General features: G+C 36.0%; 1 protein-coding gene across 14 annotated transcripts; it reads left to right on the top strand.

Annotated features, from left to right (window-relative positions):
- The first annotated feature begins 399 nt into the window (after positions 1 to 399).
- Positions 400 to 17392, top strand: Pdzd8 (PDZ domain containing 8). 14 transcript variants are annotated; one of them, XM_089714011.1, is made up of 15 exons: positions 400 to 593; positions 2880 to 3050; positions 3641 to 3823; positions 4294 to 4486; positions 4856 to 5066; positions 5884 to 6049; positions 6621 to 6821; positions 7127 to 7324; positions 7562 to 8199; positions 10172 to 10391; positions 11433 to 11541; positions 14394 to 14519; positions 15769 to 15892; positions 16372 to 16585; positions 17001 to 17392. In XM_089714011.1, the coding sequence occupies exons 2-15, from the start codon at positions 2898 to 2900 to the stop codon at positions 17151 to 17153; spliced, it is 2889 nt and encodes a 962-aa protein (XP_089570137.1). In that variant the 5' UTR covers positions 400 to 593; positions 2880 to 2897; the 3' UTR covers positions 17154 to 17392. The 14 variants fall into 14 exon arrangements, 12 of the variants coding, with proteins under 12 accessions (XP_089570137.1, XP_089570112.1, XP_089570117.1 ...); XR_016318166.1 differs by lacking the exons at positions 400 to 593; positions 17001 to 17392 and adding exons at positions 642 to 730; positions 14938 to 15001 and having other exon boundaries at positions 15799 to 15892; positions 16372 to 16415; XR_016318167.1 differs by lacking the exons at positions 400 to 593; positions 17001 to 17392 and adding exons at positions 642 to 730; positions 14938 to 15001 and having other exon boundaries at positions 15799 to 15892; positions 16375 to 16394.
- Positions 17393 to 18573: the final 1181 nt, after the last annotated feature.

Genomic DNA, 18573 nt, shown 5'->3' on the forward strand with positions numbered 1-18573 from the left:
GTATCACAATAATACTTATTATAAAGTGATTTCGATCTGTCTCTGTCAAACGTATGCCTCTATCAGTAGTTTCCATCCTACCTGTTACCTATCAGGGGTCGCCTATTGATTCGGCACGCGCGCAAGCGTCCTTACAACGTCACGCAAATTAACAAATCAACGTTTTGTGTACCGAGAAAAGTCTACAACCCAATAAAATTGATCGTAACAATAGTGTAAATGTTTGTTAAATCAAATAATGCTAAGTTAATTAAAGGGCACGGGATAATTATCAGACCGTGACACGCTCCACCTCGTATGAACTTTAGCTCAATTGGTAAAAGTCCGCGCATGCTCAGAGCAATTTTGTGGTGTTTTATCAACATAACAATTTCACAGCTCGTCTCAGTGACGCAGGGAGTTTCGTCCGCCGCCGGTTTTCCGGCTGGCACTAAAATGCATCCACCTATAATTTCCCTAGAATTAAACCCTACCATTAGATAAAGAACTGTAAATTAAAATTTAAATGACCTTTAAAGTTCTATGTCAATTGTTGTTTAGTGATTAAGGATAATTATGTAGAGGATATTGTTTTTAGGTAAATCTGTTAGCAGGTGAGTTGGCGTAACAAACTCGATGTTTCTTTCATATTTGAGTGTGATGTGGGACGTGTGAACACGGGTGTGAGGGTGTGTTTAAAAATAAACCTTATAATGTGTGGAATTAGTGCATGATTTCAATGGATGTTTCAGTAAGCGTTGCCGAATTTATTTAGCTTTGAAAATTTTTGCACCGGCATAATATGTAGAGCCAATGCAGATATTTTTATTGCATTTAAAAATATTTTTATTTATTTTATATATACTTACTATGGTACTATTTGATATTAAATTTATATTAAAAACACTTTAAAAATAACAAGGTGTATACCTAGATAGCGTTCTAGGTATCACGTACATAATGAAGCTTTATTATTTAGGAAGTCACGCAATTCGTCACTTAAAAAACCTGTAACAATTATATTTATAAGTAATTGCCTATAACATATGCAAATTAGCTTGATATAATGAATGAATATAGGGTGTAGTAATAACAAAACAACTAATGTAAATAAAAATACCTACGTAAGGATTAGATAAAATACATTTTAAAAACATAATATTTTAGATTTTTTTTCAAAATCATCCAATTTTGGTGATGTTCTCTTTTTCATTTACACGAGATACAAATTTGTCACAGTAAATTTTATGAAACATAGACGATACAACGATAGATGTTTTCATATTTGCCCAATAATTATTGCCAGGCGCTTACGATCTATCTTCGTATCCTCGGAAAGCATAACATTGAGCCGTTTTGCTTACGTGTTCTCGCGCCTTTAGACGAGATTTCAGGGGATTAGCGGATAAACAATAGTACACTCAACAAATGAAAACATACAAGATAAACGTTATTTTACCTTGCTTTATTTTATAGGCTTATGTGTTAATATGTAATATTCAATCGCGTTTAACAACAGTCTTAGTAACAATGGTTTGTAATTATTTGTCCTGTTATACATCGTTTACATATTTGTTCATTTTAAATAATATTATAGATCAAACAGGCTTTGTATTCAATAAACCAAACGGTTACTTACCAAGTCTACGCTCTACATTGAATTGTCTGGTTGTTTGTTGTCATACAAATAACATATTATAACAAACATAAATATTTACCGTAAATAATCTCATCTCAAGCGGGCTTTACAAGAAATGGCTGAGTGCTGTTGTGCTGAGTCAACTGTCTAGTATTTGACGTGGCAATTCATCAAAAGCTACCTATTTGTAAAGAAGCTTAAAATGTTACATGCTGCATTTCTGCAATAATATTTTATACATTTGAGTAAATATCATAAATAAATACTTTTGGTTGACATTGGGATGTTTCCGCCAAGACTTCGTTTCTAAAATTAGCCTATTTTTTGGTATTTTGTTAATTTAACTGTTGAGCTTCAATACTATGATAGAGATATGCTAATGTATTCGTGAAAAATAAGCTGATTAATCAATATAAAGTTTGTTATTAGCAGAGGTTCAATTTTAGACGATCGCAGATCTTCGTACTTGGCATGCCTTTAGAATAGGTTGACTTTAGGTACATAGTTAATAGAACTCTATTTATCAGATTTCCCAGTTTCGCTTTGATTTCCCAGAAGAAAGTGGTCATTAACATACCTTATTACCTCACATTTACATAATAAAAAGTAAAAAGAAAACTTTTTGATCAACTCGACACCTTGTCGACTTATAAATTTTTCATGCCGGAAAATGCCTATGAGTAGAGAGCTTTATCAAATGCTAATTTTTAAAGCTCTAATATGCAACTTAAAGAATTAATATAAACGCATAGGTAAACAAAAATTACTTAGATATATCTATACTATTAAGAGAGACTCTATTATGTTGTAGGTACTGGATAAATTGAAATGAACGTATCGTAATTTAAAGTGATCACATACTGCTGTTTCATTTAAAAGTGCTACATGTATTGATTTTGGTCGCTGTACACAAATAAGTTAAAACCGTAGCGTAATTAAACATTCATATACATCGCAGAGGAATATGTGAATTTATGAGATGAAATTTGAATCCAAGTCTGTATTCTTTAATAAACTTATATCTCCAATTCGTAAGAGAAATTATCTTATAGTAGGATCAGTCTTACTTTTAAATTAATTACATCCTAAATTAACAATACCAATTGGCCGATTAAGTGTAGGTTTAGAACATAAAAATATATTCTTATCGATTTTTTTAGCAATTACAACAAAATTGTAAAAATTGTGCTTTTTAGACTGTAGAACCCCTAAGTTCGTATCAAATAAAGCTATGTTTTGTTTGAATATATATTTTAATCAGGTAGTAAATATAAACAATATGCCGGACTGGTGGTGGCTGGTAATGTCAGCGCTGTTTGGAGCGGTGTCGGCGCTCGCCGTGCCGATAGCACTGTTCCTGTACTTTATACGACCCTTTGAGAAGAAGACTCCCATGGAGGAAGATTTTAGCATTCCCATTACTTTGCCACCTGTAAGTATTATAATATTTTATGTCCTATACTTTACGCTTAACTTTTTCGGCCCAATATTTGCAAATATCGGTTCGATGTTCGATGTTAGTTCCAAAATGTACTAAAACTGTATAGCTAGTAAACCGCTACCACAGTCTACAAAATTTAATTAATTTTATATTGAATTTTCTAGCAAAGAGGATTTATTTGCCTTTACAACGTCATTTCCTTTCAATCACTTGCTCTTTAATCTCTTTCGCCTTAATTTCCGGTCGGCGAGCATAAAGAGACACTTCATGTTTACTAACTTATTCAATTAACATTTTTACCTGAAAAAACGATGCAGTAAATAAGTGCATAAAATAAAATTAAAGTAAAGTCGTAACTAATTAAAAGTTATGATTGTTATTTTTCTATGTGAAATTTATAATTAGTATTAAAAAAGCCTTAGATTTGGCCAGTTTTCTTCACTGAGAAATCAAAGATTTTTTATGGCTTTTTAGACGATCATTATAACGTTGGGAACGTTTCGAACACTTTGTAAAAAGGGTTTGAGAAGGCGACTTATTATTTTATTTCACCATTAGCTAAAAATGAAGATTACTTCCAGGAGATCCTGAACGAATTAACGCGCGGCGCGGGCAGTACTCCCGAAGGGGCACTCAACGCCATGCTGCAATTCATTTTCCAGCAAAGTACAGCGGATACGCGATGGTTGAGAAGGCGTATGGCTAATGAACTGGCTGAGTTACTGGCCAAAACTTCTTCTGGAAAGATCTTCGAATCGCTAACGGTGAGAAAAATTTTAGAAATAGAAAAATTCGCCAATCAAATTTGTCTTATATCATTGTATGTACATATTATGAATGTAAGTGTCTCGTCAACCGCTATCAAACACGGAAAGGATACCGGTTTTAGTACCTGTGCCTTTAGGTTTATTATTATGCATTTATGAGGGAAACCCTCGTCTTACGTGTCGTTTCATAAATTGGTACAGGTCTCAAGACTCTCAACTATAACATAAAACTTTCATAAACGTTGAGTATAGATAAGACACAGACGGCTCTAAAAGTATGGAAACCTTCCGTTCGTAACATGGTCATGAAAATTTATTGCAATACTATATCAATGGACATGTTCTTGTTGCCATAAAAGTGAGGAATAACTTATATTGAATATAGATGAACGGTATTATGATTGATGGCTAGTTTTGAAAACACAAGTACGTACCAGGGAAAATCATTCATTTAATTTTTATTTCAGTTGCGGTCATTAGAAGTAGGTACAGAATTTCCCAGCATTTCAAACCTTCGCCTTGTAAGTGGTGAACTTGAAGAAGATGGAGCTCGACTGCGTTCTTTGGACTTACGGCTAGATTTATCATACGATGGCAGCTTTAGAATCGAAGTTGATGCAGTTATGCTGCTGGGAAAGATAGCTAACATATCTATCACTGGTAAGAATAACCGCCTGATTCACGTTACCTACTTTGCTTGTTTGTTTGACTATCTGCGTATTCTTAGTTGAATTTAAACGTTTTTACGTAGTCAAAATCAAAGTTTTTAATTTGGATGAACTGTTGTAAAATCATGGACAGATTGCAAAAATTACATCATATCCGGATTTTGTCTTCACATTTCTTTTGCGAATGTTATGCATTTAAAAATTTAAGTTGGTTAGACAGTCAGCCAATGACCATGTTCGCTGCAATGTAGGCGACATTTTGTATCTTTTATATGATATGAATTTATTTTATTCTTATTCTTATATTGTACAGAAATTAAATCAAGTTTTGAATCCGTTAAATGTTTTGCTTCCAATGCAGTTGAAAGCATCAGCGGCAACGTCCGAGTGATGTTCCGTCGCACGCCCTACACGCACTGGGCACTTGCGTTTGAAACTCCCCCCAAATTGGAGCTGCGTGTGCGAGGCCGCTTCCAAGGGAGACAGCTGAAGCCAAGGCTAGCTGCTTTAGTCGCTGCACATATAAGGAGAGCAGTCGCTCAGAGGCATACGCTTCCTAATTACAAAATACGGTATGGTCCTGACACCTACTAAACATTTCTGCTGTTTTTATCCCAATTACTCTTGGTCCCCCAAGAGGATTTGCTCGTGTAAGGTCGTTTTCAAGGGAGTTAGCTGAAGCCGCAACTCGCTGCGCTAGTCACAGCCAATATTATAAGGTGAGCAGTCGCTCAGAGGCATACGCTTTCTAATTACAAAATACGGTATGGCCTGACAAGAACTAAATATTTCTGCTTTTTTTATCCTGATTGCTTTTGATCCCTTAAATCTGAAATTGCACGTGTGAAGCCGTTTTCAAGAGAGATAATTCTCTCTCAAGACTCGCTGCGCTAGTCGCTGCCCATATACGACAAGCGGCCCCACAGAGACATACACTTCCTAATAATTACAAACGGTATAACCCTTATATGGTACTAAAGTACTAAACAACATTTCTGCTGCGTTTTTGTCTCAATAGCGCTAGGTCACATTGATCTTCCGCATTATCAATGACGTACAAGATGTAGGATTGCAAACAATTCGATTTAAATAGGTAAAGTTAATCTCGGTACTAAATTAGAACAAGGCATGTATGTTTTTCATCTTTTACCTCCATATGAAAAACAGTGAACTAAATTATTTGTGCCTTAAAAAAGAAGACTGACATAGACAAGTAAAAAACGAGTTCCAGCTCCACATGAATAATTGACCGTCTAAATTTCCATACTGGTAATTTCTTGTTAATCGGCTCGATAAGTTGATCATGAGCTCGATAATTGAAACTTGAACTAGTTAATCGAGTTACTGAAATATTATTCTGCTTTATTTATTCTTCTGCTTTATTTATAGGTATAAACCGTTCTTTCCAAAATCTGAGCCAGGGAGTACAGAAGGTGAAGATGGACCGACTCCTCACGGACGACTTACTGTAAGACTCGTGGAAGTGAGCAGACTTTATTGGTCAGGAAATAATGGGATAGTTCGAGCTGCGTTAGCGGTGGATTCTCATGCTTGGGTAAGTTAAAATAATTCATTTCACAGATGCTATTGTAGTCTTGTATGCCTATAACGCGAGTAGTATACAGCTTATTATGATTGAAGAAGTTGATAGGTAGTTAAAAAAAGAGCGTGTGTGCTGAGCACACGTGTCAGAAGTGAAACAACTTTGGCAAGATTTAAAGATACTGAAATTGACGCCTTACTCTATGTCGTGACGGTATTGCGATGACGCGACCTTGAAATTTTATTCTCAATGCGTCTAAAAGAAGTTTTACTTCAAAAGGACTATTATTTTCAAAAGGCCGTAAGAACAAATTCATTAGATTATACAGCTAACATATTTTTTTAAGCTATTGCATAGCTTCTATCGCGGGCCTGGAGCGCGGGGACCGAATCCAGAAATTCCGTAACGAAAAAACCTCACGCTCCCCACTCCGACGGGCACGGAGGTGTGGCTTGAAGGCATGCTATGCAATAGCTTTACCGCGGCAGTCCCCGAGTGCCACACGTCTTTTTTTTTAGTAAAAATACTAAATCTTATAATCGTTTTAATTTAAAGCGCTCTATTAAACTACTCATTATTTTAGGTATCACTACGCCGTGGCGTGCTAGTGCTAGACGTAGTGTTGCCAGCTGTAACGGGACCGCTCGGGCTCGTGTGTTGCCAGGGAGTGGGGGTGGTGCTAGTGGACACTGTGGTGCCCATGTCACCGGCGTATAGAGCTGATCTGCGCCGAGATGATGTCGTACTGGCTATAGATAACAAGCCAGTTGCTAATGTTGCTCAGGTTTGTGTAAATATGTTAATGACAAACACTCTAGGGAGAGAGAATAGCTTATGTATAAAATAATTTTATCACACTGAATATTTTCTTCGAATGGAAACTGTATAAAACTGTGTATAAATCTAATGTTAATACATGGTATCTTTATCTAAAATTTAAAACCTACTTTAAGAGCTAGTTTCATCAATTGCTGATAGTGTCCCTGATATCCGGAAGCTATGAAATCGGCCATTATTGTCTGATAACAAATAGCCCCGTTTTCTTTCCCTGGATTTTACAACTGACCAAATATTTCGTTCTAAAAATAGGTAGGCAAACTGCTCAGAAGTGTGGAACGTCGCGCAGTAACAGTGCGAGTAAGACGCGGGGGAGCAGGTGGTGCTACCCGAAGAGATGATGAGCCAAAACGACTGCGCACTAACTTCTCGTTCCGAAGGGTCTCTGAGGTTATGGAGGGGGTGCGGTTGCAAGGCATGCGGTCTGCGGCTTCGAAGAACAATATACACGTAATTTTAACTTATTTTATGGTTTGTAAATAGTACAAAATCTTCTGTTTCTCTGTGTAAAAGTGATAGGAAATTATTATATCTCTGTTTAAATTTTGACTGACATAATTTTTACCAAACGTGTGGAATATGATCAAATTTATTGTATGAATCCGAACTGTCAAAGGTTAATGAAAAATAATTATTAAACGAACAACCACCACCAATTGTGATTGACTTGTATTATTTGTTTTACAGGAAACAGATTCACCATCTAAAACGATAGAACCCCAAAACGATAATGACACACAAGGAAAACAGAAAATTGAAATAGCTCGTCAACTCACTAAAGTCACCGATCAAATAGGTCCCACGAACTTTGGCTTACGTAAACGTAGATGTTCTGTGGAAAATAAGTCTTCCGATAGTTCAGCTGGGAGCACTCCTCCCGCGTCAGGCGCAAGCACACCGTTGAGACAAGCAACGATAACGAATAAAACCGTCAAACATCCAGACATTCCAATCATAAGGACAGATTCTTCAGAATGCAGAGTATCAGAGAAGGAAGTGACTGTAGATGAAGACGAACAAGCCTTTGAAACTGGAGGACCGAGACAAACCGAACATGTAGAAATTTGCCAAATGTTTTGGACTAAAAGCGTCCAGTTAAAACCTATCATACCCTTCGACGAAGAAACTGACTTTAAGCTAAATGAGAATCACAAATATCTTAACATTAACGTTTGGGTCACAGTACCTGGTGAAAAAGAAGAAGTACTGTTGGGATATTTGAATATTCCACTAGCTGCTTTACTTTCAGAATGTCAAGATTCAACAGTTCCTCATCATTTGAAGCGATATCAATTCTTACCACCCGATGTTGATATAAAATTTAGGTACGTACTCTTTTAAATTAGCTTATTTCAAAATGTAATATTTCAGAACATTTATAGATAACTTTAAAAATAATTAAAAATTTTGACATGGAAATTTAAAAATAGATTTTTTGTAGAGTAGTAGAGAATAAGATCAATTTCCTGCAACAATAGATAAAGTTATCTCAATGTTTAATGATATGTGATGATATTAGTACAACAGCAGCTTAGCGTCTTCCTTAATAAGTATGATCTCCTTAATCCTTTCCAATCCGGTTTTCGTCCTGGTCATAGCACGGTTACTGCTCTAGTTAAAGTCACTGACGACATTCGCTTTCATTTGGATCAAAAACAGCTTACGCTACTAACATCTCTAGATTTTAGTAATGCTTTTAATACAGTTGACCAGGATATCATGGTCTCAGCACGCTTAGTTCTCTTAACATATCTCCAACAGATATTGATTGGTTTCGTAGTTATCTACAGGAACGCCAGCAGCGTGTCCAAGTTGATAATTCTTTTTCCTCTTGGGCTGACGTTACTGCTGGTGTTCCGCAAGGCGGTGTGCTTTCTCCTCTTCTTTTTAGTTTATTTATTAATTCAATATCCCTCAACATCACTTCTCTCTATCATATGTATGCCGACGACTTTCAAATTTATTGTCACACTTCGCTTGAAGACCTGCCGAATGCTATTGCTAAAATGAACGACGACGTATCCACTATTGTTGATTGGAGTTTTAGTCACGGCCTAAATGTAAACCCAAAAAAGACGCAAAGTATAATATGCGGTACGAAATACTTTGTATCCAAAATAGACTTTTCTACTTTGCCTAGGGTAATAGTTGATGGGATTGCCATACCGTATAGTTCCGAAATTAAGTGTCTGGGGATTTGGATTGATTCGTGTCTATCTTGGAATCACCAAATAAAGGAGGTTCGTAGAAAGGTTTTTGCTGCTGCGGGTTCGCTCCGTCGCTTACGTAATTTTCTGCCGATACCGACTAAGATTGCGCTCGTCCAAACACTCCTTTTACCTATCATAGATTATGCTGATGCGTGCTATCCTGACCTCTACGAATACCACCTAGACTGCCTTGAGCGCCTTCAGAATTTCTGCATAAGATTTGTGTTTGGCTTGCGCAAATACGATCACGTCTCCGAGTTTCGCACTAAGCTCAAATGGCTTCCCATCCGTCTTCGCCGAAATACTCATATCCTTCACCTCCTGTACTGTGTTCTGTTCGATCCGAGAACTCCGCGATACTTAAAAGAGAGATTTGAGTTCCTTGTGTCTAACGTCAACCCGACGCGTTTCTCTAATAAACATCGTCTAGCAATGCCACCGCATGTCAATCACGTTTACAATTCTTCGTTCACTGTGCGTGCCTTTAGACTTTGGAATGCGTTACCCTTAGACATAAGAGCAGCTCAATCTCTATCTACGTTCAAAAACTTACTGAAGCAATTTTATTTATCGAATTAGTTGGTAATTAATTATTTATTTTATTAGTCAATTGCGTCGGTGTGCGTTTTTTATTTTATGTATGTGTATTTATTTATGTATGTGTATTTTCATATTGTAATATATATGTATGTATCTATTTATATAGTTATATTATGTATGTATATGTGTATCTATGTTTATGTATATTTGTATGCTTATATTAATAATTAATATCTATATATAAATATATTATATATATTTTAGTAGTATTTTTTCTGTTTTTAGTGCACTTTGCCCTGTTTATTTTACTACTTTTGCACTGCGTCTCCTTGTCCACCAGGTTGTCTGGAAGAGATCGCTGTCTGAGCGATAAGACCGCCTGTTGTGCTCTTTTAATTAACAATGTATTGTGTCCTTACTTGTACTTTTATCTGTGGTGCACAATAAAGTATTTTTGTTTGTTTGTTTGTTATGTGTGTATAGATACTTGACAGGTTTATAGATAGACAACTGGCCAAGTCAAAATGACAAGTCTAATTCCCAACAGCAAAAGCCACAAGCTAGCGTCCCACGCGGGGTTCGAGCCCTGTCTATGCTTCGGCGATGCACTAGTATGGTGGGAGTGGGAGGGCGGTGGTGCAGCTCGTAGTGCCCCCCGCGCACGGGCCCCCGCACCCCCTTCCCGAGCCACCCCTGTGCCAGCCGCACATGACTTCGTAAGGACGCACTTCCATCGGTCCACGCAGTGCGACTTCTGTAACAAGAAGGTAACTATAACAGTCCAAGCTACAAGCTCTACACGCGGGTTTTTTACCCTGCCTATGTATCGATGATGCACTAGTGTGGTGGGAGTGGGAGGGTGGTGGTACACCCCCTTCCCGCGCCGTACCTACACCAGCTGCACACGACTTCGTAAATATATTAGAAACTTAGCATTGGTGATTTGATCATCAAATAATCAACTACTGACATGCATGACCCTTATACATGCATGATAAATCGGAATCAACTATGCCTAATTAAAACAAATTTTGAATTAATGACCAATAATAACATATGTACTATTTAATGGCCTGATAAGATTATTCTACGAAAAAATTCGAGCGTTTTTTACATGGACCACAACTTATATTGAGCGACCAACGTCTTTTTTTTTTCAACTACCCGCTCTCGGTCGTTTATTTTCCTCTATACGATTTTGACAAACTTTAAAGAGACAGATTTAATTCAAACTTTGTACATTTATCAAAGTTCCGTGCCAATTCAGTAAATTCACACCTTCCAAGTGATCATAACACTTACAGTAATACATATAATGCGAAATGAGCACTTTAGCACATTCTTGCAATATAATTATGTATACAGGGTATCCCACTATTGGTATACTAAGCGCGAAGGGGCTTGTAGTTTTGCATACACTGATCACGAAAGTAATACTTAAACAACAAAATTACATCAAAAAAAACTTTGCTAAATTTTTCCTGAAAATCCATGTTTTCTTCTCTAGCTTCGCGCAGGCGGCATATACCGCTTCGCTAATGTGAGCATTTTGTCTATGAAAACATAATCTTAAACGATAGGTCACGTGCTGCTAGCAAAGCTGGGCGGGTTGCTTGTTAGGGGTGTACACATAGAGTTTTAAGAATTCATCTATTTGAAAAAATACTGTGTCTGGAATTTTATAAGTATTTTTACGTACTCAGCGTATGCAAAACTATAACCTCCTTTGGGCTTAGTATACCAACAGTGGGACACCCTGTATAGTAGTTTCTCAATTTATTTACTGAAATAATCTATTTCTTCCTTAGATCTGGCTGAAGGACGCGATGCAATGTCGGAACTGCGGGCTGTGTTGCCATAAGAAATGTGTTGCCAAGTGTCAAGAATCCTCTCCATGTGTGCCGAAACAAGATCGAGGTATGTTATTTATTTTTTGTAGTTTAATATATAATTTGATATATATTTTACACGTAGGTACTTTGGAACTTATCACAGAACCAAAAGTATACTGTATAAGTCTAAATGCAGTCATGATACTTTTCTTATAGATACAACTAGCTGTACCTGCAAACAAAATAGATGTTGGCCGATTCTCAGATCTACCCAATAGGCATACATTAGAATCGGTCCAGCCGTTTCCGAGGAGTATGGTTACTAACATTGTGACACGAGAATTTTTAAATTGATAGAGAAGATATTTATATTACCTATACTCTAATTTCGAGGTTATAATATTTGTGTTTATGTATTTACAAGCGAAGCCTATAAATAGGTATACTGCAATATGGACGTGCGGCGTCCGCGTCGCAATAATATTTTAGCTATAATTTGGAACAAATGTTACATAAGTAGTTAAACTTCTTGCCAAGTATGACACTATTTTGAAATTAATTTTTACACGAATAATATATTATGTATTTGATAAAATAAATATAATTATGTTGCTATTGCAACAACCTTATTAGGTTGCAATATAGGTACAAGTCCAGTGCGCTAAGCTGCGTGAGTATTTTACGACTAAATATTTTTTAGTATTTCAATTTGGCTATGAAAGATTTCGGTGAAAATTTGGTCAGGCAAAACTTGCTTGTCATCTTTAGCTCTGGAAATAAGGAAAAGAGAACACAAAGCAATGTTATTTAAAAACGATCTTATCAGAGAAAAAAGCAGCAATCAGTTCACATTTTTACCTGTACAAAAATAAACCTCGTATTTTGTGTAATTTCTATAATTCTGTAATTTCGTTCGTTCTCCAAAAGTTACCTAATATTATATTGCTGTAATTAAGAGCAACGGTAACCGAAGACTTTTTTTCTAGCTTCACTCTAATTATATCCTTCGCAGTAGATAAGTAATGTGCCAATTTATGATGTAAACACTTCACGTTGCAAATGTAGGAACTCTATAAATATTATTATTACACTATAAACTTTTCACACATGATGTGCAGAACGCACAAAGAAGTCTTTGAAAAGCGAAAGTGGAAAGACCTTATAGTATGTCAACAAGTTGTTTATAGAAACATTCTGATTCAGTTTAATAAATGCCCGGCGTTTCCTTAATAAAGATTAATTTAAAGATTCTTATCGTTCTGTTATATTTGTGGTCGTACTTTTTCGTCATTTTAGTATATTTATGTATATGTACCTACTTAAATGGGTTATTGTGACGAAAACAGTCTAGATGTTTTAACCGATGTTCCCATAACGTCGGAAGGTTCTAAATTCGTAGCGTATGTTTTTTACCCGTCAGCGTCAGGAGACTTGTTGTTTTTCAATAAAATATCTAATCTAAACAAAATTTACAAAAGCATTAAAAAAATATAATTTATTATTATTGTAATATTGTCTTAAATATAATAAATACCTATAATATTGATGTTAAATTGCGTGTAACCAATTATCTTGGCAAGAGCGAATCATTTTTTAAATAAGCTACCGCGTATATAATTCACGACTGTCATCCAAACAAATTGGAATATTCAATGTATTTGTTACAGTTTCGTGTGCGTAAATACATATTTTATACTTGAAAAGGGCATGTTTTTGCACGTGTCCGGGTTTAAAATACACCTTGATATTTTGCCAAATATTTTGCTTCGTTCAGCCAAGTCATGCGTATGTAAACGTTGGATTCGGTCACTGACTTTCCTGGATGCAAAGTGCTAATGTTTTTTTCCTGGGAAAAACGCATTAGACAGCGATTAAGTTAATTATGACTGTTAATTAATGTTGACAGCTTGGTTTTGTTTTGTTTATTTTTCCCGCTTTCATTTTGGACCGCCTTGAAATTAAAATTTAAGAATCATAAAAAGAAGAAGAATTTGAAAGTACACAATCTCTTTTCTATCTTATTTTCTTGGAAATATAAATAATAATGAGTCATTTTTTTTTATAAATCTGCTTCGTATCAATACGAGAATCCATAAAAATAACGTAACACAACTCGTTTTAAAGATACTCGGCAATTACATAATAACAATGAATATTACGATCTTAACGCATTGTGTTCTTAAAACAATAAAAACTATCGTGATAGGAATTTAAGAGATGACTGATACATTCATATAAACCCAGATACTCTTGCGTGAATAATTTGCGGAAAACTAGTGCTCTACTTTATATCTCGTAAGTCGTAAGTGATATAAACGGTTATTAAAGCGCTTCGTGCGATTTTCGCAAAAACATGGAGAAATACAGTGCAATATAATTTTTTCATACAAAACATACAGTTCATTATAAAATCTGCCTCTCGATTATAACCTTGGTAACTGGACTTAATTAATTCGAACGTTTTTATGCGATTTATTTTCTTTACGTCAGTTTAATCGCAATAGAGATGTTCAAGGAAAAAATTGATTTATATATTAACTCAAGTCAATCTTTTCGATTTGTCCGCTAAATAATTAAAATTATTTTGTAATTAAAGTAAAATTTACAAGTATTAGTTACCCATATTATAATGGTTGGAAATCGCTATTTTATCGCTAATTTTATTTTATCAAAACTACAAAGAAAGGTAAAAACGTAATCCAATTGACCATGTTTTTACATCCTGTGGTAGGAAATATAAGATTAGATGACATGAAGATCTACAAGATGTTATGGTGTTACATACCTATAAAATTTTAAAGAAGTCATCAGTATTCTCAGAATTTTTAATGTTTTCTAGGAAGCATTCTCTAAGGTAAATTTCGAAATCACTTATTGAATAATTATATGAGGAAAAGGAATCAACCTACAAATTAACCTCTACATTTTTCATCACAGAATCATCAACGGGTTCAGGGTGCCAGCCTCCAGAACTCATCATGACTGAGGCTGATGTCATCGACCCTGACTCTGATGATGATGAGAAAGCAGAAAGAAAAGATTCCCTTGATGTTCACGAAGAAGGTATTGTTCTTACATACTATGGAGCGTAGATTTTGCGTTTTATATTTGACATCTTATTTTAATAGACTTTGTTTCACAGCTACAGCTATATGCTATAGTTAACTGTTGGTTTATTTTTTATCAATCATTTTTTTAGCTAGTAAGCAATAATTTAAGCACTTTGTCATAAAGCCGTAATTTAGTTAAGTACTTAATTATTGCACTTGACTTTATAATTAACACATACAAGTACATTTATCTGCTTGCTTTTTTAAACATAACTGACTTTATTAAAAAAAATGTTTCGATTAAATTAAGCTATAGCTAGAACGAAACTAAAGCTATAACAACCATATTTAACTGTTAAATATTTCACTGTTATTTTATTCGCACTTGCTTACATTTTTAATATTTCTGATTTGCTTCTTTTTGTGTACAGACGAGCTATTCAATACTGAGGAGTGGTAGTTAGCACCTGGATTTTCCTCGATATCTATCAGCAGGTTTTGATTTTTATTTTTGTTTATGACCCAAACTAGACACGCATAAGTTGCAATGTCCATATCTCATGCCCATATTATGGATTGGCCGTTAATGCAAAGTTCAAATAAAAAAAAAACAAATTCATAATGAAAAATGTAACTACAAAACAATTAGACAACGCTCTTTAAATTACTCATAAAGTGCTGTGCAATCCAGCCCATGACGTGACTTAAGAAATTTGGTTTTGTAACATATCATATAACTCAGTGTTGCCACCCTTTCGAAAATATATTTCAATAAAACCCCAACGCAATTTCGCCGTGCTTTCTCGAGTGTATCCAATTATCGCACACCTAATAGCCCGCACTAGGTCATATGTAACACCTACTAATTCTGATTAATCGTACCAGTTAATGTGTTTACCCCCAAATTCCTCATTAAGAAACTTCATTAACGTAATTGTTCTGATTTCAAGGATTCACGTTGAGAAATTGAACAATGCAATGCATTTCTGATCTCAAATCTAAGATCGGCCAGATTGCCTCGCGCATCCCCACCGTATTGTGATCGTAATCGTTGAAACTATTATGTGATGTTCATTGTCTGCGTATGTATTGTGTAAATTTCGTCTATATTGTTCCCAAGCTTGTCACAGTAAGTATTGGCCTATTATGAGAGTAAAGTTTTCCATGGTAATTTGCATTTACGTCGAATTTATTTCCTGTATGCATGTCCAATGTTAGTTTACGAGGGCAGAGAGAACCAATGCGTTTTGTTTGTGATGTAGTCGGTGGAGCAATGAGTGCGCTGGTTGCAGGGCTCCGGCGCGCCGGCTCAGCACACTCCCTGTCTGCGCCTAAAGCCAATGCCTCCTCGAGATCGCTCCCACCCTCCCCGAGCCACACACCCAGGTAGACAAACATGTAGACTACTTATATGTTTGAAATTAGATATTATTCTATGAATGTAAGAATGCTTTTTTGATTAAATGGAATGGAAAGTTAATTTCCTAAAATTACTCGTAATTTATTGCTTTCACGAAACCTTAAATTCTTATTCCGTAAGATACCTACAGACTTTTACAAAATAAAAAAATATGTATAATGATATATATCTTGATGATATGTCCCATACTTAAAAAAAGAGCGCGTGTGCCGAGCACACGTGTCAGAAGTGAAACTTTTTTAGATTCAAAGATACCAAAATCGTCGCTTTACTCCATGACGTGACCTTTTACTCTCAACGCGCCTAAAGAAGTTTCACTTCTACAACTTACTCATAGAGTGTTATCAAAATACTCGAATCTCGACTGTCAATGCATGTCAAGTACCCTCCGCATGCGTGCACGAGGGCAGCAACACGTTTGAAGAGCAGTGTGTGTGTCGCAAAGGAGGCAGTCGCTGGAGGCGGCGAGCCCGTTCGGCGGGTGCGGGGCGACGTGGGCTGCGCGGGGCGCGGGGCGCGGCGCGGCGCGGGGCGGGGTGCGCGCGATGCTGGCGCCGCTGCTGCGGAGCGCGCTGCCGCCCGACGCGCTGCTCGCGGCCGCAAGGGACTCCGCGCCCGACCTGGCCGCTAGCCTCTCCGCGCCGCAGATACACGACATGGTATGGGCTTCTTGAGCTATAGAACCGTCAAACTTCTTTCCTGAATCCCACGTCGTACGTCGTACGTCCAGTACTCGGTCTAGGTATGGTTTAGTTGGGCGCAGCACATTTAAAATGCTGGGAATGTGGCGGAAGCCGACGTAAACATACCACGGTTGAAAGAAAAGGTATACAATTAGCAGTCACGCGATTCCTGAGTCATATATTTTAACTGAAGACATATCATGAGTTATTCCAATTTATTTATAAAGTTGATCATAGATTTTGAAAAATAAGATCAAATTTTTATTGTTAAACAAATAAGTAAATAAATAAATCTTTATTTTGCTTTAAACATGGAGTTAAAATATGGTGATACAATAATATTTTGCCTGCATTTATTAATCAATTTTTTCATGAATATATATTTCTCTAGTTACAAGCAGTTCGTGAAGAGCTGTCAACGTTAGACGCAAGCGGTGAGGAGGGCGGGGAGGGCCGCGCATGCGCGCTCACCGCGCTGATGCTACACTGCTGCGCCGCTGCACAACTCGCACAACAACGAGCCGCGGACTCACTTACTTCTTAATCTGGCCCATCCACACGATCTTGCATGCACACAAGGCATGAGCATGAGACTAATGACGTGTAGCTACACCTTTATAGACTATGGGGAAATTGACTTGGTGTTATGAATTATGATGCAACTCTTTGCTTGTCGTCGCTATGATGACCCTTGTTTCGTGAGAGCGGGAAATTGTTTTGTACAGATAACGTAGACTCTGGCCGCTCATAATACGATACCATTAAATGCATTGTTCATTGTGACCTATGGTGTTTTATTAAAATCCTTTTGAAATAGTTAAACCAGATAGGAAACTTTTTACATTCACCACATTATTGCGCAAATGGCATAAGTAAATAGACTAAATTAACAATATTTTAGATATATAATATAAGGAAAATAAGCCTATTATATAAAAACCTGAAAAAAAAACATTCAGGCCATTACGAAATAAAATAATTAATAAATATGAGGAAACATCATTAAGCCAGATAATTAATTTGATATGTATACTCTAGTCAAAATTTATTATATTCGAGCACGATATTGAAATATTTTACTTTGTACGTGTCTTTAAACTGTATTTAAAACCAAGATAACGGTACAAACACATACAAAATGTGAAATATTTCTAATTAATCGAATACCTTAGACTAGATACGTTTATTTACGAATATAGTTTTTATTGGTATGTGTACAGTGTGCGTTAATTAGATTAGATTATTATTCGTATTTAAAAACAAAGGAAACATTAAAAACACGTTGTTGAAATTCGTAGATTCATGGTCACCTAACGATAAGGATTTCCGTGCATAATGTAAGGACTAAAGATCTATTTTCCTTTAACAAGAAGCCGATCAAAGACCTGCGTCGAAATACGTCGAAAGTCCGCTTGGAATTGGCGAAACTCCAGGTTTTCCTGAAATAGCACAAAGGATCGACCTCTGTTTCCCAAGAAAAAAAACTGCGAAATATCGTTATGGAAAAATTTGTGCGTCATTAACACGTTTTGCTCTCGCGAGAACAAAAGACATGCATTGTATTCAAAATCATGTCGCCAAACTGTAATATTCTAGAAACTGTAAAATATACAAATTTTATCAAGTAGGTATGTATGATTCTTAACAATATCAAAAAACAATGCTGAACATTGCTGTTAAAAACCATATTAAACCATCTAGCTTAATTAATCGTTCTTGTGACAATGTTTCGTGATTTTTATGTGAGTCACATAGGTATAATTGTATGACCAATTACCTAATTATTGAAAAAAAACGGTGTTCATCTGAATCAAATATATTATTTGCGGAAATATCGTAAACAGTCATTGCAACGAGTTGGCTCAAATTTTACCGTGTTTCAGAGTTAATCATCGTACATGATACAGCAAGATCATGAATAACCAAATGAGCACATTTCAAAATATAAAGTGTTCATCGCTTGC

Source organism: Colias philodice, chromosome 3 (genome assembly GCF_061535455.1).
Source record: "Colias philodice isolate Cphi_HAF_F1 chromosome 3, ilColPhil1 Martin Lab GWU primary, whole genome shotgun sequence".
Classification (NCBI taxonomy): Eukaryota; Metazoa; Arthropoda; class Insecta; order Lepidoptera; family Pieridae; genus Colias; species Colias philodice.

Bases quoted from the DNA above. Each gene is read 5' to 3' on its own strand.
- Pdzd8 (XM_089713986.1), top strand. From the start codon at position 710: ATGATTTCAATGGATGTTTCA. The intron at 5,067-5,883 runs GTATGGTCCTGA...CTTTATTTATAG, and splicing joins CTTCCTAATTACAAAATACG to GTATAAACCGTTCTTTCCAA. The intron at 8,200-10,171 runs GTACGTACTCTT...AATTCCCAACAG, and splicing joins GATGTTGATATAAAATTTAG to CAAAAGCCACAAGCTAGCGT.